Source organism: Aquarana catesbeiana, linkage group LG09 (assembly GCF_042186555.1).
Source record: "Aquarana catesbeiana isolate 2022-GZ linkage group LG09, ASM4218655v1, whole genome shotgun sequence".
NCBI classification, from domain to species: Eukaryota; Metazoa; Chordata; class Amphibia; order Anura; family Ranidae; genus Aquarana; species Aquarana catesbeiana.
The window spans coordinates 153,461,073-153,488,091 of record NC_133332.1 but is presented as its reverse complement, the minus strand read 5'-3'; the positions used below and the strand labels follow the sequence as shown (position 1 = coordinate 153,488,091).

The window sequence follows — 27,019 nt, the reverse complement described above, 5'->3', positions numbered from 1 at the left end:
TCCCTTCAGAAATGAAAAACCTTGTGGGAAGAATCTGGCTGTAAAGCAGTCAGGACGCTAGCAAAATTTGAATACCTAAAATACATCCAGTACCACTACTAGACTGGTCCTAGCGGTACCAAGCAACAAAGAAAACACAGCAGTTGTGTGCATACATGGCTTGGAGTTAAAGTGGATTTAATGGCAGGTGGTTTGTTTTAGCCTTAATCCAATGACACCCAATCTACTTGTCTACTCCTCGCCTCACTCCTTTAGGTCTCCTCTCACATTACTAACATACATAACAGCATGGATGTCGCACCACTTCAGCTCCGGAAGGTTTAACCAGCCCCCTCCCCCCCTTCATGACCAGGCCTTTTTTTTGTAATACTGCACTGCATTACTTTAACTGACAACTGCGTGGTTGCGCGATGCTGTACCCAAGTAAGATTTGTCCTGTTTTTCCCCACAAATAGAGATTTCTTTTGGTGGCATTTGATCACCCCTGTTTTTTATTTTTTGCGCTATAAAACAAAAAAGACCAGACAACTTTGAAAAAACAAAAAAAAATACATTTTTTACTTTCTGCTATAAAACAACCAATAAAAAAAATTAAAAAATAATGTGTATTCATACATTTAGGCCAATATGCATTCTGCTACTTTTTTTGGTAAAAAATTTTCCAATAAGCGTATATTAGTTTGTGCAAAAGTTATAGCATCTACAAACTATGGGAAAGATTTATGGATTTTTTTTATTTTTATTTAACTAGTGATGGTGGCGATCAGAGATTTTTAGCGGGGCTGCTACATTGAGGCGGACAAATCTGACACTAAGTGACACTTTTTGGGGACCAGTGACACCCATACAGTAATCCGTGCTAAATAATGGCAGGGAAGGGGGTTAACATCAGGGGTGAGCAAAGGGTTAACTGTGTTCCTTGAGAGTGTTTTATAACTGTGTGAGGGGTACATTTACTGTGGAAAGCCAAAGATCCGTGTTCCTGCCAGATCACGTACCTAGTAAAAGTGTTAATTTCGTCGACTAAAACATTTTAGTCAACTAAAATACTACTAAAACTAAAATGCCATTTTAGTCAAAAGACTAAGACTAAAACTAAATTGAAATTTGACTTCAAAATTAACATTGGTCTGTAGTGCATGTTCATACCTCAATGAAATAATAAATAACATATTAGATTTTTCACTCCAAGTATATAATGAGTTTGGAAAGTGTAGAGAAATGTTAATACATTACAATTTAGGTACACCGCTTAGATTTTAGACGACCAAAATGAGTTTTAGTCGACTAAAATGTACTGGAGATTTTAGGTGACTAAAATGTAGGACATTTTAGTCGACTAAAATGTACTGGAGATTTAGTCGACTAAATCAATTGCAGAAGACTAAAATGGGACTAAAACTAAAATGCCATTTTAGTCTTAAGACTACTGGGTCTGGGGCGCACGTGCAGCCGGCAAACCGTTCCTACTGTGATTGGACACACGGGAGCTGTGGTGGCATGAGGAGCCAGGATCCCTGGCAGGGGACCCAAAAAAAGAGGATCGGGCTATTCTGTGCAAAACCATTGCACAGAACAAGTAAATAGAACATGTTTGTTATTTTAAAAAAAAAAACTACAACCAGTAGAATCATTTTAAAGCCAAACTCCAGGTTTGTTAAAGGGGGCCCACAGATTCCGATAAGTCCCCGCCCGCAGACCCTGACAACCACCGACCAGGGTTGTCGGGAAGAGGCCCTTGTCCCCATCAACATGGGGGCAAGGTGTTTTGGGGTGGGAGGGCGCAGAGCCCCCCTGCCCCAAAGCTTCCACATTAAGGGCATGCAGCCTGGTATGGTTCAGGAGAGGGGGGGACACTCGCTCGTCCCCCCTCTTTCCTGACCTGCCGGGCTGCATGCTCGGATAAGAGTCTGGTATGGATTTTAGGGGGGAGTCCCCTCCAAATCCATACAATACCTGAAGGGTCTGGTATGGACCTGGGGGGGGGGGGACCCCACGCCGTTTTTTTTCCCCGGCTGACAGCTGATGACTCATTGGTTAAGGACACAGCCCCCTCCTTAGTAACCAGCTATATACAGTGTGTTTAATGAGGGGGAAAGGGTTTTAAAAACGGATGTCAGCGGATCGTTCGCTAGCATCAGTTTTTCGTCCGTTCGTTTTTTGTTTTTTTTACGGATGAAAAAAAAAAAATAGGGTTTTCTTCCTTCATAAAAAAAAAAACAGAGCTTAGCGGAGACTGATGTCAGCGGATGATCATCCGCTATCCCGTAGAGACACATGTATGCCATTTTTCATCCGTCAACGGATGGATGAAAAAATGGACATACGGAACGGCTGTGTGAAAGGGGCCTTAATGGAATATTTCACAGACCAGAAGTTCATTGTTAGGATTTACATACACTTTCAAAATCATTGGCGGTTTACAAAATGGCCGCCATTACAGCAGGCTAGTCAGTGTGCAAAAGCATACATTTTCTACACAAAGCTATTATATAGCTTATCAAATTTGAAAATGTGCAGGGACATCACCCACGGAGGTAAGTACAGCAGGGAGTTTAGTTAACCTTTTCATTATATTCCTTTTTTTTTCCTGGAAGAGGTGAACTAATCCTTTAACGAATTTCCAGTGAAATCATAACCTGCATGCTTATATCTGCAAAATGAAGATATAGTCATCTTCAAAATGCAAAGAATACACTATACAGCGTAAATGAAGAGGAGTTATGCAGAATAAGTTTAATTAGCAGATTTGACTATTTTAATCAGGGTGGACAAAATATCATCCAAACAGAAAGGGAAACAAGATAATGAATACATATATTAACATGTGCAAATGTCATCTAAATACATAGTTTTTTTCAGGTTTAAAAATACATTAAGCAATGAATGATATCCAAATGTGTTACTGCATTTATATCTAGTATTGTATGTACAAAATCGTATTATGATTATCTTTTATACTACCCATTTTTTTGTATAAGTATTATATAACTCTCTAAACCTTTACAATAATTTACAATCTACAACATAAAAATTCCTGAAACATCCCTTCAAATACTGTAATAAAATGAAGAGTTTACAAGGGGAGACATACCTGAAAAAAATCTAATAAAAATGTAGCAAACATCTAAAAAACATGAATAGCATATTTAGTGCCCAGACGCACTGTTAATACAATATGCATCATGCCAATTGGCTAGCTCAGGGATAGTTGTAAACAATATGGTTTCCTGGTCAAACTCCTAAAAGGGAAAAAGGGCAAAGTAATCAGATCATTCTGACACTTACAGCAGGCTGAGAAACTGGAAAAACAAAAACATAAAGCCAGTCCTTGTGTATCCCTGACTCTATTCGTTGTATGAGCAAGCAGTAAATAGAGCCGCAGAGGGGCATGACCTGTGTCCATTATTTTCTTCATTGTCTATTGAGGGGCACACAAATTTAGGAATTATTAAACAATTGGGATGTCCAAAAGCAGTTCAACTGAGGGGTGGATAACAGCCACGTAGAGGTCCAACAGATGCGGAGATCATAGCAGAAAAATACGGTCAATAAAGTAATATTAGAAAACAAAAAGGCTAGCGAAAATATTGACCTCAGCAGAGCTGAATAAAAGGCATCCAACCTCCTAGGACACTAGCAAAAAGCCATGGCTTTTACAGGGGCTGGACAACTTTATTCCAAAAAAACGCAAAGGACATTACTTCCCCATCAATGTGATGTGTCCCCCATCAATGTGATGTGTCCCCCGTGCTGCTGGCTTCTGCTTCAGTTGAAATTTTCCTGCTCCAATTCCACCCATTCTATGAGTGAAAAACGATGAATGGAGGAGGTGGAGCTTTTAATCATCTGCTCATGCTCTCCTCCGTTTATAGAATTATTTTTCATTCATAGAGTACAGCTTCTTTGAATGAAGGAGTGGAGATGGAAAGCATGGGCATAGTCAGCACTCTTGATGAGCAGGGACATGTACAGGAATGCCCCTTGTGCTGGATTTTTCAACTAAATTTAGGCTTTAATATTTTTTGGTTTGCCAGTTTCCCAACCTCCTGTTGGCGACAGTACAATCAACTATTTATGAAAGAAAAATTAGTGGCCAGTGTCGACAGGCTTTTGTTTGCATCACAACCGCTTCTCTCTGTATACAAGTCTATGGGAATGCAAAAGCAGCTTGAGGCAGCTTAATTCAGCATAGAAGTCAAATGCACCGATCACTTAATTCTGCATGATCTCAGAGTCTGATGACAAATGCAAGTGAAGTGCAACTATAAAAAACATGCTGCATTGTGCATGCCCATCAATGCAAGCCCTACTACATATCTCTCTCTCGAAGGTGAGATCTCTGATCATCTCTCTAAGAGCTATGACCCCTGAAGAATCTTCTGCATCCAGCACACACTTCTGGGTTCATTGAATGCCTTGCGGGGGGCAAGCCTTGAATATAGAGGGGAACCAGGCATCAAACACTCTCAAAGGATTCTGCAGTGGCTATAGCTCTGTAACAGAACGAAGATCTCTGCTTTAGAGGTAATCGTTACACTTTCTTTATTGCAGGGCATTTTTTAAAGGTTCTTCAAAGAGCTTTTAAGCGGCTGTAGACCAAATCTGCCAGGGGGCAATTGCAATATCTATGGGCCCCTTCAAATGTGAGCAGAAACCTACATACTGATGGGAGCAGCTCAGCAGCTGATCAGCTGAGTTGGATTTTCCTGACCAGTCACCATTATTGTCTCATACAAGTTTCCAATCTTCTCTAATAATAGACTGGTTAACAGAGAACCTTGGTATTGACTGGCAGTAATAGGGAGATTGACCAGCATGCACCAAGGCCTGAATAAGCATGGTGGAGGAGAATATTGGATGTCAGAAAGGTTGGTTTCTAACATGTAGATGATACCTGTGTGTACACCATTTTTACCTGTCTCCAGGATGTATTCTTTTTAGACATGTATCATTCCTTTCCAGACTAATTGCTTTACAATTGGGTATTCTTTAGTATAACACAAATTGTTTTATGGGACAATTAAGAAAGTCTTTACTAACCTCTCGTCTGCCTATTAAGTGGCTTTTGAAAGATTACCATCTTGTAGTAAATATAACAAATTATCTACAAAACTGTAAACCATAATCCTAAATTGTGAATTTCCTCTAATCGCACTATTTTAACAGAAAAACTAGATGGCACTACTGGGTTTTGGATTCTCACAAGTCTTTAATTCAGGTGCATTTTCTTTGTGATATCAATGCATGCTGTAACCCATTATGACATGCCATCACTCCACACACCTCCCAATGCTTTATAATGGTAAAAATATTGGACAGGTCAAATTTAAACAATCACACTGCGAAACTGCAAGGATGCGAATACTACAAATTTATGATATTAGAACTGTGTGTGCATTTGTTATAGTGCATAGCAGCGGTACAGTATGAACGCGACCTTAAAAAGTACCTCAACAGTCCCGTTTTCGGTTTGTCTCCTAGATAAGGATGTTAATTTTCAATGTAAATAATTGTACAACTACCAAACTTCTGGCTTTCATTGGGACAAGGAAAAATTTCAAAGTCACAATGAGGTAGGGTTAGTATAAAAGTCTGGTCATAAAGATACAGTAAGTGTGGATGAACAAACTAGATTGAAGGCAAAAAATAGGCTGTGCCGAAGTTCTACAGGGAAGACGAATGGCTTAGTTTAAAATGAACTATTGTGGTTATGTGTAGAGAACATACATTTATAAAAGGCATGGAGCAGCTTGACAGCTCGAGTAAACCAGAATCCAAAGCAGCATATTTTATCTACACTAGGATTTCATGCAAACCATAAAAAATCTCTAAATTATGTCCAAATGGAACATACAAGGAAATGATCACAAATGTTCAGTTTTCAGCATAGGTCTGAGAGAATCAATAGGAAAGGCTTAATTCTTTAGAAGTGGCATGAACAGCTATATATGACATTGAATGTACCGCCAAGTGTTGTCTTATGAAAAAGTCTCTCGGGGGCCAACATTCAGCAATTCCAGATGACTTACTTGGTACTATATTAACTATAGGCTAAAAAACTCCCTGTCCTATTAACCATACACCATACTTGGATGCCCACAGAAATAAGTCAATTACATAACTCACTGATTTTTCTGTGCAAGCTTCAAAGAAAAAGTTGCAGTAACAATAGTGTACAGATAGAGGTCCTTAGCACGAATAAGAATATTTAATGGAACATTACAACCAAGATATAGAATTAGCGCAATTTTTGCCTAATATCAAGTTAACAAGCAAATTAAAACTCCCACTATCAAGCTAAGGTGCACTTACTGTTTCCTATTGTCAGTGTGACTTACAGCAGTACCTCTAACATCTATAGTAAGTCTAACATGGAAAATGCACTGGCACTTTGATATCCTGAACCTATGCAAGTAAGATACTGTATGCAACAGATTCCTGTTACAAGTCCAAAAAAAACTGAACCCCCCCAAGTACTGCATCCATACATGGAATACATACACATTGTGTCATTTCCACATTTTGGAATCAAAGCTATGGGCCTACGGGTGCTCTTTAACATAGGTAAATGAAGCAAATACAATCATTTGAAAACTCTGCACTTCATATGTTAAATTAAATTTATTTTACCAGCGTTCTGAAGTTCACCTTTGGTAGTAGTATGCAGTAAACCTGAAACTTTTCTCGATCTCCAGCACTTAAAACGCAAGATGACTTCATAAGAACTAAATGCTAAATCTACCAGAGCTACATTTGAAAACTATACGCCCTCTATTTTTACATTTTGCACTCTTGAAGTACAAAAAGATTTTTTTTTTTTTTTTTTTTTTATCTTAGCTTACAGTAGAGAGCATTAATACTGAGAGGTACAGCAACGCTTTACAACAGATGTTGGCTTGCCCTGTGTGGCCTGCACAATATGTGACTCTGGTACACACTACAAAGGAAGACAAGGGCTGTTGAAGACAAAGAGGAGGAAAAAACAAATGCAAAAAAAAAAAAAAAATCAAATACAAAGTCTTTTGGATGAATACCAAACCTTATAAAAACAACCTGCATTTTTTTGTCGTTACTAAAATATATTTCGATGACCAACCTGATCTGGTTAACAGCTATCCCAAGTACTTTCTTACATATTGTATAACAAGCTCTGTATACCAGTGCAACATATAAAAAGAGGACTATTTCAAGATCTTAAAAAAGGCACATTTTTGTTCAACCGCGAAGACTCCAACTTCCTTCAAATAAGGCATCATTCAAAATGGCCTTCTGAAAAATAGCACAGCCGGTATCTATACTTCATATAAAGTTTGTTTTGTTCAAAATGGTGTTTGCATTATTCGTGACGGTGAAGGTGGAGAGGTGGAGGTATTGTTCATTTTTGGTGAATTGGAGATTTGCAGTTCTTCAAGTTTCCTGACATAATCGTCACGTATTGCTAGCAGCTCCATGTAGCGCTGTTCTACAGGGTTTGGCTGCTGTTGATTTAGAGACAAAAACAGGAATAAATCAATCAAGCTAAAAGGAAAAATAAGATGCCTCATATTTTCATTTTTCACATACTGTGCATTTAACATCTCAGAATCTATTAAGCTCCCCAGTACCTGAACCTACCATTTCAGGTTATTGGCAACTCAACAACCATGCTCCTGTTTGTTGCCTCTTCTTTGAGGCCATCCCAGATGTTTACATTTAAAAGGAACTTGTCATGAGAATAATATAGGTGGTCATTGCTGACTTCCCTTTTTGAAAGTGCTAGTCATGCTGACCTGACAAATACTTACGAGTCACAGACCCGGAACACGCTTATGTTATCAGCATAACTTCTGACATATTCTCAGATGGGAAATAAACGCAGCTGAAAATGTGTCAAGGAAGGTTGCTTTAAATAGATTAGCAGAGAGCTTGTCTTGTCACAGCACAGCTCAGAAAGGATCTTCATTTTTCTGCCAATGTGGAGAGGGGATGTGTGCCTTTCCTCCAATCAGCTGTCTCCCAGTGTAAGCCAAGAATACACTCCTACAGCTGAATGAGGAAGTGAAAATTCTAACCCAATGTAAGAATTCTAAAGAATATAGAAAAGGGAGAGACAGCAGACATACATGTAAAAATTATGTGGGGAGATTTGTTTCATCCCTGTGTATCATCTGAGGCTGTTCACTTCACTGGGTATATGTGAATGTTTACATCCAATTTAACCAGTTCCCGCCCGGCCTACAGTCAAAATGATAGCTGGGTGGGACAGTCATTCCAGGTGGAAGTCATATGATGTTCTCCAGGAACGGGCCGGGTTGCAGCATGAACTGTCACCCGTGCACAGATGACTGATTATTGTACCTGCCACTGCCGGTACCATGTGATCACTGTGTCCATTTACAGCAGATCAAATGACAATTGTACAAAATGAATGGCTTTGATCCATGCCATTTATTGTGTTGATCTCTGTGATTGGTCACAGTGATCACATGGTAAAAAGGAGGGCCAATCACAGCCCATCTGTACCATTTGATTAGCTGTGGCCAATCACAGGTAACCATTATACTAAACACTGAATTAAGCAATTTCATTCAGTAAAACTGGTTGTTTATAACAGTGAAATTCACTAGTATAAGCAATGTGTACAAAAAAATAATCCTAAATCACTTCCCCAGCATACTAAACTGTATTGCTCTGGTCGCAGTGTGTTTAAAGAAAAATTATTGTAAAAAAATGTAATAAGGGAAAAAAAAAAAAACTTTTTTTTTCTTTTACATACTGTCACCAGTGTCCCTGATCACCGCCACACCAGTTATATGATGCTGCTGTACTGCATTGTATGTTAAAAAAAAAAAAAAAAAAAAAAAAGAGAATAAAAAACTGTGACCAAAAGTTACAACTTCAAAAAAAAAAAACTCACCATGCCTCTTGCTAAATACCTTGGACTGTCTACTTTCCAAAAAGGGGTCATTTGGGGGATATTTGTACTGTCCTGGCTTTTTTGGGCCTCAAGAAATGAGATAGGCAGTCCGTACATCAGGATTGATCAAATTTTTAGATATACAGTGGGGCAAAAAAGTATTCTTTCAAAAATCAGACAATGTGATTGTCTGGATTTGTTTCCACATTTTGTCTCTCATAGTTGAGGTATACCTATGATGACAATTACAGGCCTCTCTCATCTTTTTAAGTGGGAGAACTTGCACAATTGGTGGCTGACAATACTTTTTTGCCCCACTGTAAACCATAGTTTGTAGACTCTAACTTTCCTACAGACTAAATAAACACAGATTTGGATTTCTTTTACCAAAGAAATGTAGCAGAATACATTTTTATCTAAATTTATGAAGAAAGATTATTTAGTTGCAAAATTTTATAACATAATAAAATGTGTTTATTTTATTTTTTCTAAATTTTCGTTGCAGCCTTTTTTATTTGTTAGTGTCCAATCACCAGAAGGTAGCTGCATATAATTCAGTTATAATAATTAAAGAGCCTGTGTCCCATACTGTATCTAACCATAATCCTATATTTTTAAATCCATTTTATTTCCATTGTACCTGTTGTCTTATCCTTGTGTTCCACCTGATGTAGTAATTGACCCAGAGCTCCAGGTGGCGCATACTGGCCACAGGATACAGCACTCGATTCAACTCCTTTGTGTAGAATGGATTTATATACTTTGATTTCTCACTGTTTATCCAAGACCACAGAGATTGCGTTCTTTCTCTTAGTTTCTGAAATAAGACATGATATCTTAAAAATCAGGCAACAAAGATAAGCAATTGATGAATACAGCCGTTAGCTGTATACAAATGTCAGTCAGTTTACCTCTTTTTCCCGAACAGACTCACAGTTATACAAGAATGAGCCGAATCTGCAACTGTATAGATGATCCAGAATTGTGATCAAAAAGTGTTCATTGAACTCAAAGGCTGTTGGAAACTGGAAGAAGAAAAAAAGGTTTTTATCTCCGGGATTAACGCCACCCTAAGGAAATACTACTTTTTTTTTTTTTTTTTTTTAAAGCAAGCCTTAAAAATCCCATTTCCTAAAAAACTTCATGTGAAGTCCAGAGTGAAACAGACTTCCAGGTGCTTTTGGTTGCGAAAATAAAATAAGAGTGCACTTCAGCGCACTAAGGGTATTTTTTTTGTGATGCAATCATTTTGTAAAATTTGAATAAAAGCTGCCACTATGATGTGAAGAAGTGAAGGGATAATGTTTGATCTTTAAAAATGAAACATGATTCCCAGAGAAATATCTTGCTGATGTGGCAAAAAAAAAAAAAAATTTTCATTCAGTAAAATGCTTGCATATGCAAACGTGTAAAAAAAAAAAAAAAATACTGATCACGTCCCCAGAGTAGTACAATGTGACTATGGTAACATTATATTGCTCTGCTCAAAGTGTCACCAGTCAGTGTCCCTGATCACTGCCACACCAGTTATATGATGGCGCTTGTACTGCACTGGTGACAGCATGTAAAAAAAAAAAGAAGGTTTTTTTTTTTCTCTTCAAAAATTATGACAAAAAGTGACAACTTCAAAAAACTTGCCACGCCTCTTACTAAATACCTTGGGGTGTCTACATTTAAAAAAAAGGGGTCATTTGGGGGATATTTGTACGGTCTTGAAATTTTTGGGCCTCAAGAAAAGACATAGGCAGTCTGTACATCAGGACTGATCAATTTTTAGAAATATACCATCGTTTTTGGACTCACTTTCCTACAGACTAAGTAATATACACCGATTTGGGTTATTTTCACCAAAGAAATGTAGCAGAATACATTTTGGTCTAAATTCATGAAGAAGGATTATTTTTAAAATTTTATAACCGAAACAAAAAGAAAAAAAATTTTTTTTTCTTCAAAGTTTTCAGTCTTTTTTCAATTATTTGGCAAAAAATAAAAAAAACCCAGTGGTAATGAAATATCACCAAAAGAAAGCTCTATTTGTGTGAACAAAATGATAAAAATTTAGTTTGGGTACAATGCTGCAAGACTGCGCAATTGTCATTCAAAATGTGACCACAATGAAAGCTGAAAATTGGCCTGGGCAGGAAGGGGGTAAAAGTGCCTAGTATTGAAGTTTAATGTAGTGCTGAAGCTTTCTAGCAGCTTGTTTCAAGTGACAGAACTCCCATTATGCTTTGAATTTAATATACCCAAACTGGAGGTAAATTGTGCTACAACAAAGCAGCCTGAAGACTGCCTGAATCTTTACAAATACTTTGCAAATGCCTGCTGTACACACTGGTGTTATACAAGCTAAAATCTGTGTGAACAAGGTCATAAAACAAAGGGAACAGGAGCAGAATTTAAGCACAACTATTTGCTGTGTTGGGTTTCCACACACACACATACGGGATAATGATCAGAACTAAAGATCTGTGCAGCAAGTTCCCCAGATTACAGCACGGATACGAGACACGTATTATCACTCAAAGGAATCATACTAGGAGTTTACTTCTCATCCTTTAGGAAATTCCCCAGGACAGGCCCCTGTGGTGACCATGGACAAAAAGGGGTTGATTTACTAAAACGGGAGAATGTAAAATCGGGTGCAGATGTGCATGACAGCCAATCAGCTTCTACCTTCAGCTTGTTCAATTAAGATTTTGCACTGTCCAATTTTAGTAAATTGACCCCAATAGGTCCACAAGAGCAGCTGTGTGGGTGAAGTCCTGTATACCTGTGCCGATTTTACATGTGACTGCACTGGTGGGGGAAGGAGTTTCAGGGTGGGAGGAGAAAAATGTGACCCCATGTTACCATCCCAAATACAGGTGTAGCATGTAACATCGTGCAAAAGGAGAAAGACCTCCAAAAGACAGAAAAGGCTAGTAAAAAACTAAATCATGTTGGGTTGAATAGAGGTTATTTGGGAGCAACCTTATAAAATTTGTTTGCCAGTGTCCTAACCTCCTGTAGGAGGCAGTATGCAATTGCCTGCACAAAGACTCTCAGTGATGACTAATGTAGAAAACTTATAAACATTCGCTATATACCCACAGTTTACCTGCTTTGACATCTGCCACACACAGTCTATGAACTGGAGGAAGATAGGAGACCTGTCAGCATCAGCATGGTTCTTATCACCATGTCCAATTCTCTGCAATAGAACAAGAGAACATCAGATGTGAAACCATCAAAATTGATTTAACAGATGGATAACATGTTTTGAATATTTTATAAAAAAGCCAAAAGAATGAACTAAGAAGCTGTCTTTAATTACACATTACATATTTTTTATTTTTTTAAGCATTTTTCACAGAAGATCATCACCTTAACTTTTATTTGTAGACTATTTGGTCGAGTGGTATGCTAAATCTGCATACCAGAGTAAAGTTACCTTTGAAAACCATATGCATAATTTCAACATACGGAAAGCTGAGGTTTCCTGATCAAATTTTACTAAAGACGATTGGTCATATCTCCTCTCTCCTCTAAAGAGTCCCATATGGTTCTTTCAAGTGATGAGTAAACTAATTACTTGTGAGTATGTAGTTTTTTCTGAACCAGTCTTTACCAAATAATGCACCAATAGGTAAATGGCTATATTTGGCATAAAACAAATCTGGTCTGTGCTTAAAGAAGTGGGGTAATACATGGCAGCACCAAAATACATAACTTGGGGTGTATTCACATTAACCCACATGCTAAAATTCATCAGCAGTATTGTATGCTGTGAAGAGGCAACGAGGGGTGGTGCGATGTTACCCTGCATCACACGTAACCCTTTTTTGTAGGTTTCTGCTCCGCAGCGCATTGCGACATACTGTGGTGGCATGTGCTATGCTGTGTAAATATAAAGACTCACTATTTTTTGTATTTATTTTGTAAGGGAACTACAAATGTTCTTTGTCTACCCGAAACACTGCATAGATATACAAATATTAATGTTACTATGCAGTCTCGCCTTTAAAAAGTAGTTATGTGAAGAAAAGGGGCATATTGACACCAAGTGGACTAAAAACCAAAATCCATCATGAAAAAAAAAAAAAAGTCAAAATTATCAAAAGAAAATCTTTATTATGCTAGAAAAATGTGTCTGAAATTAGTGTATATCTTAACACACCAAAATAAAAACCATTTAAAAACAGACCCAACTGCACACTGGGTCACCCAGGATTGAAGTAAAAAAAGAAAATAGATGTAAAATGGCTAAAATTGCTCCCTTGGAGTGACATTTTATTTATTATAAATTAACTATCAATAATGAGGACAAGGCATATTTTTGTGCAACTCAGCACAGGGGTATGATGTGAAAAGAGCAATTGTTTTCTTTATGACCTTGCAATGGGATTGAGTTGATCCACGCATATTAACGGATCTTGACAAATATGGTGTGAACAAGCTTCTACAGTTTTAACCTATCTGTAAGGTAAACTACTCAAATGACGTGGCAGAAGTCTAGGAGGAGATTATTATACAGATGTTATAGGCAGTTTTAAGGTTCTTTGCAGTAACAGGCAACCATCATCTTTTTCCGTTTAGGTTGTTATTTGTGCACAGCCTATCGGCTATGCATATAAATCAGACAATTTGTTGTCTCCTTTACTTAAATACCGTATTTATCGGCGTGCAACAAGCACCTTTTTCCCCTTAAAATCAGGGAGAAATTTATGGGTGTGTTATACACCGATCCCTGCTGTCTCTGAGGGAAGAGGAGTGAGCGCTATTGAATTACATAGAGCCGCAATCTCCTGTGTAACCAGCGCTCTGTCACTCAGCACCACGCCTCCTGGCTCTGCATTGGGCCACTGTTCTGTCTATCGTATGAGCAGGGCCAGGAGGCATGGCTGTGAGTGACGGAGCGCTGGGTACACAGGAGATCGCAGCTCTGTGTAATTCAGCTGCGATCACTCCTCCTCTTCCCTCGGAGACAGCAGGGATAATCCAACACTGGCGAAGCTGCAATGATGGGAAAAGGTGAGGCTGCAGATGGGCACTGAACAGGCTGCATTGTTGGTCAATTTAATGGCTGCAGATGGGCACTGAGCAGGGTGCATTGATGGGCAATTTAGAAGCTACAGATGGGCACTGAGCAGGGTGCATTGATGAGCTGGGACCCTAATTTGGCTTCAAAGTTCTTTATTTAAAATGTAAGTTTTTTCCTTAAACTTCCCTTCTAAAATTGGGGTGTGTGTTATACACCTATAAACACGGTATTTAAAATTCTTTAACCAGATAACAAAAAGTTAGCAACCTCTGAATACAGTCATGGCAGGGAGGTAGCTTGTAAACCAAGCAACCACCATCCTTCCTTTAAGATACTTACCGATGAGAACTTGTGTCCAAAGCTAATCCACTCCTTTTGTAGTAACACTTCAAAGCCAACTATGGTTCTGTAATAGCTGTCCAGCATCAGCATGGCCAGAGAAGTGAGCTGGGCTGTCCTGTCCCAGCCATCACTGCAATGCACAACCACAGAGCTCTTTCCAGAAGCCACTTTATCTGCAACCTGAATGGCTCCTGTTAAAACCAACTAAAGAAAAGAAAAAAAGAAAAAAAAAAAAAAAGGTCACAAGAGCCAAAATGAAACATAAATTTATAAGCTAATTTTCAAGTAGCAACTTGAAAAAGTCAATACTATTACTAGTCACATAATTGTGCTGGTGGGTTTACACCGAGCAGAGTAAAGGTGTCTAGAATGTCATTATCTCTTTATATAGCAGCACACCAACAAAAGCAGGTACATTGTAAGATACTAATTAAAAACACATACCTTAAAGGAACAAATTATGTATTTGTTTTAGTGAGAAAAAAAGGGTAAAAAAAAAAAAAAAAACACAAAAACGTAAGCTGTTTATATATTGATAATTCCAGGATTACTCTTTCACATTTGAAAACCAGAATTAACAATATTAATTTAATGGAAAATATATTCCACACACTACAAAACACTAACCAATTCTACACAAAGAAATGGGACCCATGGTTTAACCATGCTAATCTCTTCTTTAACCCTGAATAATTCTACTAAATACTGAAGTTCACTGAGGAGTATTATATGAATATAGAGTTTAATGTATAATAGGAATTGCTATATTTATATATAAATTTATACTCCATTCAAGAACCGCTTAATATATATTGTTATTCCTTTTTGTAGAAATTACTTTGGATTGTACATTTTATGGCATATGTCAATAAGCTTTTTGTACTATTTCTTTGTACCAAATAAAAAAGTTTGTAAACAAAAAAGAAAATTCCAGGATTACATTATTGGCCCTATTACTACTTGCCCTAATGCCAAGTCTGGAAGTAAAGGGGCTTTGCTCACAGACAACAAAATTAAGATAGAATGAAAAGGGGAAGAAAAGTAAAGCAGAATACTTAGTGTGCTTTATCTTAGTGGGCCCCACTCCCTGCACTGAGCATTTTTTAAATCGTGTACACCAAGCAAACCTCCATTCAGAGATCTTTGCTGTGTGGATTGTTCTTTTCTTCCAAAATCTTCCCAATCAGCCAGTGAGCCCCCCTATGCATGTGTGACCTGGACCCTAATCATAGGAATGGAAAGCCTGTCTGCCGCCTGTCAACCAGTTGATGGGCCTTCTTCTGACTTAAATGAAGAGAAGGCAAAACAAGTGGAGTGGTACACAGGGAAAATTTTGTAATAATAACCATGCAGTGGTGGGCAGGCTACCAAGCAGAGGAAGAAGTGTAGATCTACATCTTTAAAAAAAAACAAAAAAGATTGCCACGCTAATAACTTGTGAACAATGTAATAACTAAATAATGGTGATTAGTCCATAAAGTGTCCAAACACAAAGAAATCCTTGAAATCGTGTCTCTTGGGGTGATGGATGACAGAAACACCCAAAGTGCACCTTCCACTGTGAAAATAAAAGATGTGCCCTTACCAGATAACTAGACTTCATGTTATAGGAGCCTAGTAAGACATAGATTCACACATCATTGAAGATCCATCCATTTCAAACAAACGAAAATGGCGTTGAAGTCAGCCTTGGTGGTTTCTCCCTTTCCCGAAAAGGATATGGTCTGCCCATGTCTGTCACCTCGTCCTCAGTGAGTGTGACTTTATGTCTTACTTTTTATGTCCCAGCTTTTTGACCAAAGAATCCTGCGCATATGTACTGACAGCAGGGCCAACCGGGACGTCTGTTGTATGGAGTCCTTAAGGGCATCTACTGCGAAACATAATGCCCGAGGTAATTCTGCCAAATGCTCCGCAGGTACCCCTTGATTGGAAACAGTCTTAGTTACCCGCTTCACCTGGTCCTTTAAAGACTGACAGATACCGATAGCCTCCATTGTCGGTTGTACAGCAGACCCAGCAATAGCAAATAAAGTCTTTAACCACTCGCCGCCCGCCCTATTACACAATAACGGCGGCAAAGTGGTTTGATAATCCTGATCGGACATCATATGATGTGATCAGGATTATCCGCTATTGCGCACCCCCAGGGGAGCGCACCACGGCGATCGGGGGTGACGCTTGTCCCTCGGACACAGCGCATCCCCGATCAGGGTAAACAGCCAATTAAATTGGCTGTTTACCATGTGATCGGCTGTGTCCAATAACCACCGATCACCTGTCCTAACAAATCAGGGGCACGCGTGCTGCCGGGGGCGTGCAGCGCGCCGATCGGAGAAGGCGAGTGTCCCTCGGACACAGCGAGAGAGAGATCTGATCAGTGAGTAAAACATCTTTATTTTTACATCTACTGTCTGCACAACACGAACCCCCCCTCATCAATAAACAGAACCTGTCGCAGCCCCATCAGAACCTGTCGCAGCCCCATCAGAACCTGTCGCAGCCCCATCAGAACATGTCGCAGCCCCAACAGAACCTGTCGCAGCCCCAACAGAACCTGTCGCAGCCCCAACAGAACCTGTCGCAGCCCGTCATCGGTACCGCCATCAGCACCCCCATCGGTACCATCCTGATCTGACAGCCCATCTGTCACACAGGCCGCCATCAGTACCACTAACGGTACCGCTATTAGTACCGCCATCGGTAACATCTGGATCTGACAGCCCATCTGTCATAGCCCATCTGTCACACAGGCCCGCCATCACTACCGTCACACAATCCCGCCATAAGTACCGTCACACAGGCCATCAGTAACCTGTCAGTACCATCACACAAGCCCACCATCAGTGAGCTGTCAGTAGCACCACCAGTTCCGTCACACAGGCCCGCCAAAAGTACCACCATCATGTCCCAAAGAGTTTACACACCTCAGGAGGCATATAACATCCTTACCATGTCGGATGATGAGAGCAGCGGGGAGCTCTCATTATCCGATTCTGGTTCGGAATACGAGCCAGTGGAGGGTAGCGGATCGGAGTCCGAGTCAGCAGAGGAAACCACCCCTCCTAAAAGAGTAAGAAGATCAGGACCTAGATCAGAAAACCTGCCTACCACCAGCAGCGCCAGACCCCAGGAAGAGGAGCCCAGTACAAGTACTGGAATTGCACATACAGCCCAAAGAATCCGGGCCCAGTCCCACCTTCCCGATGCCCAGGCAAACCCCTTTTGGTTGCCTGCCAACTCAGGATCCGCTACAATCCCCCCTTTCACTGCACAGCCAGGTGTGCAGCCCAACACTTCAAATTTTTCATATTTGGACTATTTCCATTTGTTTTTCCCAGAAGATTTGTTGCAGTACATGGTGGACCAAACAAATCTCTATGCAGAGCAATTTATTGCTGAAAACCCCAGTTCGTCCTACGCCCGTATGTTCCATTGGCGACGTCTCACACTAGACAAATTCAAATTGTTCTTGGGCCTTACTTTTAATATGGGGCTTACAAAGAAAAACAAACTGCATGCCCACTGGTCCACCGACCCCATCCACAACATGCCCCTATATTCTTCTGTTATGTCCAGGACACGGTACGATATGATAATGCGTTTCCTACATTTCAATGACAATTCGTAGTGCCCTTCCCAAGATCATCCCAACCACGACAAATTATATAAGCTTCGCCCCCTAATAAATTCTTTTACCTAACGATTTTCTGAAGTCTTTATCCCTGACCAAAATATTTGTGTAGACGAATCCCTTATTCACTTTACTGGCCGGCTGAATATCAAGCAGTATATCCCAAGTAAGAGAGCCAGGTACGGGGTGAAATTTAACAAATTATGTGACTGAGCCACTGGTTACGTGTACTCATTTCGTATTTATGAGGGAAAAGACTCCCAGCTCCAGCCCCGTGAGTGCCCCACATACATAGGAACCAGTGGTAAAATTGTGTGGGACCTTGCATACCCCCTGTTCAAAAAAGGTTACCACTTATATGTAGATAATTACTACAGCAGCTTGCCCCTTTTCCGTCACCTGTATTGTGAAAAAAACCTGGCCTGCGGTACCTTCTGAAAAAATAGGAAGAGCTTCCCACAGAATTTACTATCAAAAGGGCTACAAAAGGGGGAAGCCGCAATCATGAGGAATGAGGAGGTGTTGGCCATGAAGTGGCGGGACAAGAAGGATGTTCACAAGATGACTACCATTCACAATGACACCTTGGTGGAGGTTCAGAGAAAACGTGGCCCCATAGTAAAGCCTGAATGTGTCCATGACTACAGTCTGTATATGGGGGGGGGGGGGGTGGATTTAAATGATCAGATGCTGCAACCATATTTGTCAACCGCAAGTCCAAATATTGGTATAAAAAAGTTGCATTTCAACTGTTTCATATGGCCATGTTCAATTCATTTGTCTGCTATCAAAAATCACCCGAAAACCAACCCATCACCTACCTCAAATATATTGAAAACATTGTCACTGTCCTTATTTACCAGCAAGGACCCACCCCAGGAAGCATTCGCTTTGATAGTGTAAGTCGACTTCATGAGCAACATTTTCCCTATAACATTCCCCCCCGCAGAATCTGGAAGAAGATGCCAAAAGAGATGTCGTGTATGCTCAAGTGGAGAAGCTAGAAGAGATACAAGTTATTATTGTCCCCAATGTCCCTCCCAACCTGGCCTGTGTATCGGTGATTGCTTCAAAAATTATCACACATCCATCAGATATTAGTTCCCCTTATTAGTAAAAGACTGCCATTTCCCCATTTCAATTACCTGTGTGCATCATTTGCTTGCCACCATGTTTCCTTGTCAAAAGAAGTTTATTGAGTATACAATGTTATAAAGATACATAAAGTAAGTTTACAAGGATCTATAAAGTAAGCTCATTGTTTTACAGTAGGGTTTATATAGGTAAATATCATGAAATTTCAAATATTAAACATTGGGTTCACGTAAACCTAAATTAAAGAAATATATCATTTCCTTAGTTACTTTTGTAGGTATTTAAATGATTTATACCTACTATACATATTGTTTACAAGTAGAGTGTATATAGGTCAAATAAATTCTGATAATGAGCTTTAATCGTAAGGTGGAGAAAAGGAAAGAGAAAGAAGAAAAAGGGTTGAAAGGTAGAGGTATGGTCCACAAGGTTGTCCCGCTCGTCAGTTTATTATTCTTTTTAGTTCTCTTTGAAGCCTTAGAATGGGTGTCTCTGTAAGTCATTTAATCTGTTACCATGGCAACAGGACAAAGTCATTGAAGTTTGACAGGAACTGTTGTTTTATCCAAGGATGCCAAAGTTTTTCAAATTTTGGAATTTGATTTTGATCGATGGCTACCATCTTAGCATGGGACATTGTATTATTCATTCTGTGAATTGTTTCTGCTAGTACCAATGTAGGAGATTTCCATGCCTTGGCCACTGTTTGTTTTGCAGCCGTTATTAGTTGGATCATAAGTTTGAATTGAGAGAGTGTTAACCATTCCGGTTTTAGATTAAGTAAAGTTATATATGGATCTGGTTGTATTATTTTTTTAAATATTTTAGATGCAATCACGAAGACTTCCTTCCAGAAGGTTTGGATTACTGGGCATGTCCACCATATGTGTAAATATGTGCCTATTTCTGGGCATCCTCGAAAACAAAGAGCTGAGGTATTAGGTGAATATTTTGCCACTCTAGCGGGTACAAGGTACCAGCGAGTTAGGACTTTATAATTTGTCTCCAGTGCTAAGATGTTGGGTGAAGATGACTTAGATGTGAGCCATATGTTAGACCAGTCCATGTCTTCTAAAGTTCGTCCCAGGTCCTCCTCCCACCTCTGAACGTAAGAGGGTCTATTAAGATTTGCTACTCCATATAATTGATTATAAAGTGATGAAATTGTACCTTTAGCAAATGGATCTTTTGTACAGATTGATTCAAAAATGGATAATTGGGATAATGGTGTATCCCCCTTTAGGAATGGTGTATAGAAATTTTTGATTTGGAGATATCTAAATATCTCAGAGTTTGGTAGATCATATTTTTCTCTAAGCGATGGGAATGAAAGGAATGATTTAGATGCTATGAAGTCATTTAGTGTCTGAATGCCTGATGTTGTCCAAGCTTTAAAAGAATTTGGGTAGATCCATGCCGGATAAAAGGCCGGATTTCTGATAAAAGAAAGGAGAGGATTGTGTGGAGATTGTAACTGATATTTGGTTTTTAGTTTATCCCAGAGAGATAAGAAGTGTTTAGTTATGGGATTATGAATTTTAAAGCGGTCTTTAGGATCAAGCCATAATAAATTTGATATTAATAGAGGGTCATTTTCTGAAGCCTCTATAAATACCCATAATGGGATTTCCTGTTTTGCATGGTATTTGGACAGACTGGCCAAATGTGCTGCTCTGTAGTAGTTAGTAAAATTAGGGTATCCCAGGCCACCATGTTTCTACCTTCCATGTTAACTGACCCTGGCCTGTTTACCGACAATGTCTTTGCCTGCCGTTTTAACCACGTTTCTGACTTCCATGTGCACCGACCTCAGCCTGTTTACCGACAATGCCTTTGCCTGCCGTTTTAACCACGTTTCTGACTTACACGTGCACGACCTCGGCCTGTTAAATCGACCATGTTTTTGCCTGCCACTTGGACTGATCTTTTGCCCTTCTACTTCAGTACACAGGGGTCTCACATATGTGAGGGGCTTCAGAATAGCGTTCTGAGTAGAGAAAATCAGTTTTTGGTTTTCTGTGTTCCCAGAACAGGGTCTGGTTGCTCGGAGGCTTCAAAGAGATTTGGGTGGGAGAAGCCTCTACCCCTGTCCCCCTGTCCCTAAGCTTGATGGTCCTTCCTGCTGCCTGGACCAATACTTTGGCTGTGCTGACCATTTAGCTGCCTGTAATCTCCCAGGACTTTATGGACTGTTTAGTTCTGCTGCCTGGACGAATACTTTGGCTGTGTTGACCATATCTCGGCCTGCTGCCTCTACTGACTACAGACAGTATTTTTGCCTGGACATCTCTGCCTGCTACCTGGACCAATGCTTTGGCTGTGCTGACAGTATCTCTGCCTGAACTAACTATGGACAGTATTGCTGCCTGGACGATTGCTTTTGCTGTCGCTGACCACATCCCTGCCTGCTGCCTGGACCGATGCTCCCCTCTGTGGACCACTACACTACTAAAACCACAGGTAATCTTTTGTTATTTGGTATGTACAAGTTATGTATTAGAAATATGAAGGGCCTTCAAAAATATGATCGGTAGTCATGAAATTATGTGTGTAATTTATGCTCCTAGAACGACTGGAGGTGCTTTATGGATGTTGGGCCTCTGTATGTGGCCAGGCTGTGTAAAAGTGTCACACATGTGGTATCGTTAAACTCAGGAGGAGTAGCAGAATGTATTTTGTGCTATGTGTTAAAAATAGCTTATAAATCGACAACTTTGTGTAAAAAAAAAAAGCGGTTTCATTTTTTCCCCACGTTTTCCGAAAACTTCTGGGAAAAAAAATGAACCATTCAAAAGACTCACTATGCCTCATAGATTATACGTTGGGGTGTTTGCTTTCCAAAATGAGGTTATTTTGTGGGCGTTTCCATTGTCCTGGTGCTCCAGGGCCTTCAAAAGGGAGATAGGTCGTCATGAAATTATATGTGTAATTTTGCTCCTAGAATGCCTGGAGGTGCTACTTGGATGTTAGGCCTCTGTATGTGGCCAGGCTGTGTAAAAGTCTCACACATGTGTTATCGCCATACTCAGGAGGAGTAGCAGAATGTATTTTTGGGTGTAGTTGCAAGTATATGCATGCTGTGTTCAAGAAATAACCTGTCATTACAATAAGTTTGTGTAAAAAAAAAAAAAAGTCATCATTTTCCCAAGAATTGTGGGAAAAAATTACAACTTCAAAAAACTCACCATGCCCCTTACTAAGTACCTTGGAATGTCTACTTTCCAAAAAGGGGTCATTTGGGGGGTATTTGTACTTTCCTTGATCGTTAGTGTCTCAAGAAATGAGATAGGCCTTCAGTACATCAGGTGTGATCAGATGTGATCTATTTTCAGTGATTTGCACCCTAACTTGTAGACTCTATAACTTTCACACAGACTAAATAATATCCACTAATTTGGGTTATTTTTTACCAAAGATATGTAGCAGTATAAATTTTGGCTCAAATTTATGAAGAAAAATTACTTATTTGCAAAATTTTACAATAGAAGCTAAAAAAAGTGTTTAATTTTCAAAATTTTCGCTCTTTTTTCGCTTATATCGCAAGTGAGAAAAAATGGATTTTTAAAACAGCTTACCTGTAAAATCCTTTTCTTGGAGTACATCACGGGACACAGAGCACCATAATAATGATTATGTGGGTTATACGCTTACCTTTAGGTGATTGGACACTGGCAACCAATAGTAAGACGGTTCCTCCCTTATAACACAGGAAGTGCCTCAGTTTTGTAGCAAGCAATGACGATCCCAGAAAAAGAGGGGAGGGACCTCTGTGTCCCGTGATGTACTCCAAGAAAAGGATTTTACAGGTAAGCTGTTTTAAAAATCAATTTTTTTTTATCGTACATCATGGGACACAGAGCACCATAATAATGACTATGTGGGATGTCCTAAAGCAATGCATCTGAGGGGGGGTGGGGGGGGGGGCACATCATCCCTAGACCCAATGGATCTGAGATTATAAAGCAGCCTGCAGCACGCTGCGGCCAAAAACAGTCTCATTCTGAGATCTCACATCCACCTGGTAAGAGCTGGTGAATGTATGAACTGAAGACCAAACGGCCTTTTGCAAACCTGAGCCATAGACACCTGCTGGCGTACTGCCCATGATGCACTAACCCTTCTAGTGGAGTGTGCTCTTAAATCCTGGGGTGGAACCCTGCCCTTTAATCCATACGCCTGGACAATAGTCTGGCAAATCCACCTGGATATAGTTGAACTTGTTGCCGGCTGTCCTCTTTTAGGTCCCTCAGGCAATACAAAAAAACAGTCAGGGGGGGGCGTGTCCGAATGGCGAGGTGAATGGACGCACTGCAGAGGAGCTCTGTCTAGCCCTCTGCAATCCACTGCCATCCGGCATCCACAAACATCAAAAACTGCCCCAAAGCCTATCTAATAACCACTGGGCACTAGGAGAGCCTTTTACTGAGGACATTGGAGCAGATTAGCCGGCGGACTACTTTGTTTTCAGGCCGCGGCCGGCCTTCTACAATCTACAGCCATCCGGCCTCCACAGACATCAAAAGCTGCCCCAAAGCCTATCTAATAACCACTGGGCACTAGGAGAGCCTTTTACTGAGGACATTGGAGCAGATTAGCCGGCGGACTACTTTGTTTTCAGGCCGCGGCCGGCCTTCTACAATCTACAGCCATCCGGCCTCCACAGACATCAAAAGCTGCCCCAAAGCCTACCTGGTAGCCACTGGGCACTGGAGGAGTCCTTCCCTGAGAATATTTAAGTAGATTGGCTGACGGATTGCTTGTTTTCGGGCCGCGGCCGGCCTCACTCCACAGAAGCCGGCCGCCATCTTGCGGCCTACGAGACACACAGAATCCCCGGTCTCGGGTGCCGTGGAGGGCGATTGGGGGCCCTGGGGCCGGGAGGGCTGTATCCGGAGCGGAGGGGACACCAGACAAGGCAGAGAAAGCAGGCACTGGATGCTTGCGGCAGGCCCGAGGCCTGTGAGGCCCCCAGCATCACCGCATCTTGGCGCCACGACCGGAGGTAAGGGGGTCATATAATTCACCCTCACTTAAAGTGGCCCCCCCTGGGCATATCTGACAAGTTTATAGCCAGCTCAGACCCATCGCTGACCCCGGTAACACTAGAGACTTCCAGTGACGGCCGCCATCTTACCATCTTGCGGCCTAGCTTACAAGACGGGCCCGCACTATCAGAAACTGTGCCCTGGCTGGACGGTGCTCTCCCCCTTGAACCCATACGGTGTCCCAGTCTTGCGCCCATGTTAATAGGGTGACACCGCTGCTCCCGCAGGCCTGGTCACCCTCCCCAGTCCCCCTCATCTCCGTGGAAGATAGGTTTTGATGGAGAGAGAATAACTATGGATGGCTGAAGACCCGCACCCCTGAGTCCCGTGCTATCCCGACAGCTACAGGCTATTTACATAGCATAGCACACCCACATAATACATGGCGGCAGCTAGCTCACACTCCACGGAGCTTACCGACCCCCAACAAGGCACCATACAGAGGTATCTACTTAGAACTACGCCGATTGATCCCCGAACTCCCAAAGACAAGATGGCACCCGGCCGCAACCCGGGGAAGACCAAGCCTCCCGCCTCAGCAGCAGCTCACACGGCAGAGGACAATAATGAGAGACTTCAGAATTCTACGGGAGAGCCCTCAGCCTCCTCCACAAGGTCAGTCTCATCGTCCGACACAGGCACCGGGGAATCCCAGTCTGCTACGCATCCCCTATCAGGAGAACCCATTAGATCGGAAGCTGCTGCCCTCCTCTCTGCCTTCAGAATGGATTTCGAATCCTGGGCAAGCAAAATGGAAGATTCCCTCCACGTGGAGCTGAACGCCCTGAGGCAACAAGTCACAGCTAACGAGGAAGCAGTATCGGTCTTAACCACGGCTCAGGATGACCACGAGGCACGTATAACAGCCCTTGAATCCTCATCCGCGACACATCTTAGGCGCATACGTCACCAGCAACTCCGCATAGAAGACAGCGAAAATCGCAGTCGCAGAAATAACATTAGACTGCAAGGCATACCGGAGGCAACATCTGGAGCAGAATTGAAACCCACTGTCATAACTATCCTCAATAAAGCACTGGGAAGAGAGGCAACATCACCAATTGAACTGGATCGTGTTCACAGAGTAGGAGGACCAGGGGGGGCCCGAGATGGTCGCCCCCGCGATGTTCTATGTCGGGTCCACTATTACACTTTAAAAGAAGAGATCATGCGAAAGGCATGGAACTTGGGTCCTGTTGACTTCTTTGGTGCCCCTATTCACCTATACCCTGACTTATCTCGCAATACGCTGTATATGCGTAGAGTGGTGCGCCCTCTACTTGACCTTATACGGCAAGCTGGAGCTACCTATACATGGGGTCACCCCTTCAGCATCAAGGTGACACGGGGCGGCAACAGGTTTACGCTCTCTGATCCAGACCAACTGCCCGACTTTTTCCTCTTTATCGAACAAGATCCAGTGGAAGTTTTGAACTGGTTAGACCCTCCAGAGGATAGATCAGGCCAGGTGGGACTTGGTCCACTTCCACAGCGCCGCAGACGTCCTAGGTCCAGATCAGTTTCCTCTGGCCCAGGGATAAGAAGACCTACTTCCCCAGAAGATTAACTCAACAGTTAATTAGAGACTGATGGCTTGTTTTGTCTCCACTGGTTCTTTCCCTGCTCTTTGCCAATTTACAATTTGGCTGGGGTTCGGGTGAGAACATAGATTGGAGTCAATCTTATGCCTCTCATTATGAAGAGCGTCAGGTAATGCGAATGTCTACCAATGCTATGTTTTTGTGTTTTTCTTTTTTCCTTTTTATCTGACGTTTTTCTAAAGATGTTTTGCATTGTCTCAGATTGATTCCTCTCACCTTCCCATGATGATATATGCAGTGGGGGAGGTGTAGCGGGAGTGGGGGGATACCTTCCTCGGAGGGGGGTTTGGTACCCGGTTTTACTCGGTCTCTGCTACAGAGAATATAGGGTTTAAAGGACGTTACACATGGAGCAGAGGATTGCCCCCATGGAGGGATCCCCCACTCTCCCTGCCCTCCATATACCCACCCAATTGTCTTGGCGCAATAACTTTCTTTATATACATGAGACAATGCAATAGTTTTATATATACCTCAGGGTTACTTATTTAAATCCAATGCACACACTTGGTTGATTGTTATCATTTGTTGTGGTTAAGCTGCCTTATGCCCCACACTCGTTTTAAATATCAAGTGTGCCACACATACTACTTGCATGCCTGATATGCTGTCGGGAACACGGCTCAGACCCATTCATCTCGACTTTTCCCCCACAATAGGACAGGCACGGTTTGTGCCTAAAACGTGAATTTTCACACAGTGTTCTGCGTTCGCGGACACATTAGTTTTCCAGACACATCTTTTTAGGTGTCTTTTCATTTATATCGTATTTCTTCCATTATCCTCACGCTCCTTTCATTTTTCTTCCTCCCCTCCCTCTCTTCCCCTCCTTTGTCTGTTTATCTTTTTCTTCATCTCTTCTTTCTTTTTCTTTCCTGCTCCCTATACCTTTCCTCCATATCTTAATACTTTCTCCCTTTTACAGCTTTTGGCACTCCAGCATGGCTCACACGGTGACTTTGCGCCCACACCTGAAACTTTGTTCGTATAATGTAAACGGACTTAACATAGCGTCGAAACGTGGGCAAATTCTATATCAGATGCACAAAAGACAGGTCAGCATACTCTTGCTGCAGGAGACCCACTTCCATTCTGACTCCACTCCTTCCTGCTCCAATAGATATTTCAATAGATGGATACACAGTACCAACCCGACACAAAAATCTAAAGGAGTATCTATTGCGTTTCATAAAACACTCCCTATTGAGCTGCTTGATCAGGTGACGGACCCCCAAGGCAGGTATGTCTTTGTAAAAATTTTATTATGGGGGACTAAATTTACAATTGCCAACGTATACTTGCCTAACACACACCAAGTCCCATCAGCCTTGCAATACCTAAAGATTTTGGCGGGTTTCACGGAGGGCAAGCTCATACTCG

General features: G+C 41.3%; 1 protein-coding gene across 4 annotated transcripts in view; it reads right to left on the bottom strand.

Annotated features, from left to right (window-relative positions):
* Window positions 1–2,711: 2,711 nt before the first annotated feature.
* Window positions 2,712–27,019, bottom strand: part of MTM1 (myotubularin 1) — a 167,465-nt gene continuing 143,157 nt past the window's right edge. For all 4 annotated transcript variants that reach the window (XM_073599275.1, XM_073599276.1, XM_073599277.1 and 1 more), the window contains 5 exons: window positions 14,262–14,468; window positions 12,000–12,092; window positions 9,811–9,924; window positions 9,540–9,716; window positions 2,712–7,481 (listed from right to left, as the gene is read on the bottom strand). In XM_073599275.1, coding sequence (XP_073455376.1) covers window positions 7,323–7,481; window positions 9,540–9,716; window positions 9,811–9,924; window positions 12,000–12,092; window positions 14,262–14,468 — 750 coding nt within the window. In that variant the 3' untranslated portion in view covers window positions 2,712–7,322. The remainder of the gene's footprint in view (window positions 7,482–9,539; window positions 9,717–9,810; window positions 9,925–11,999; window positions 12,093–14,261; window positions 14,469–27,019) is intronic.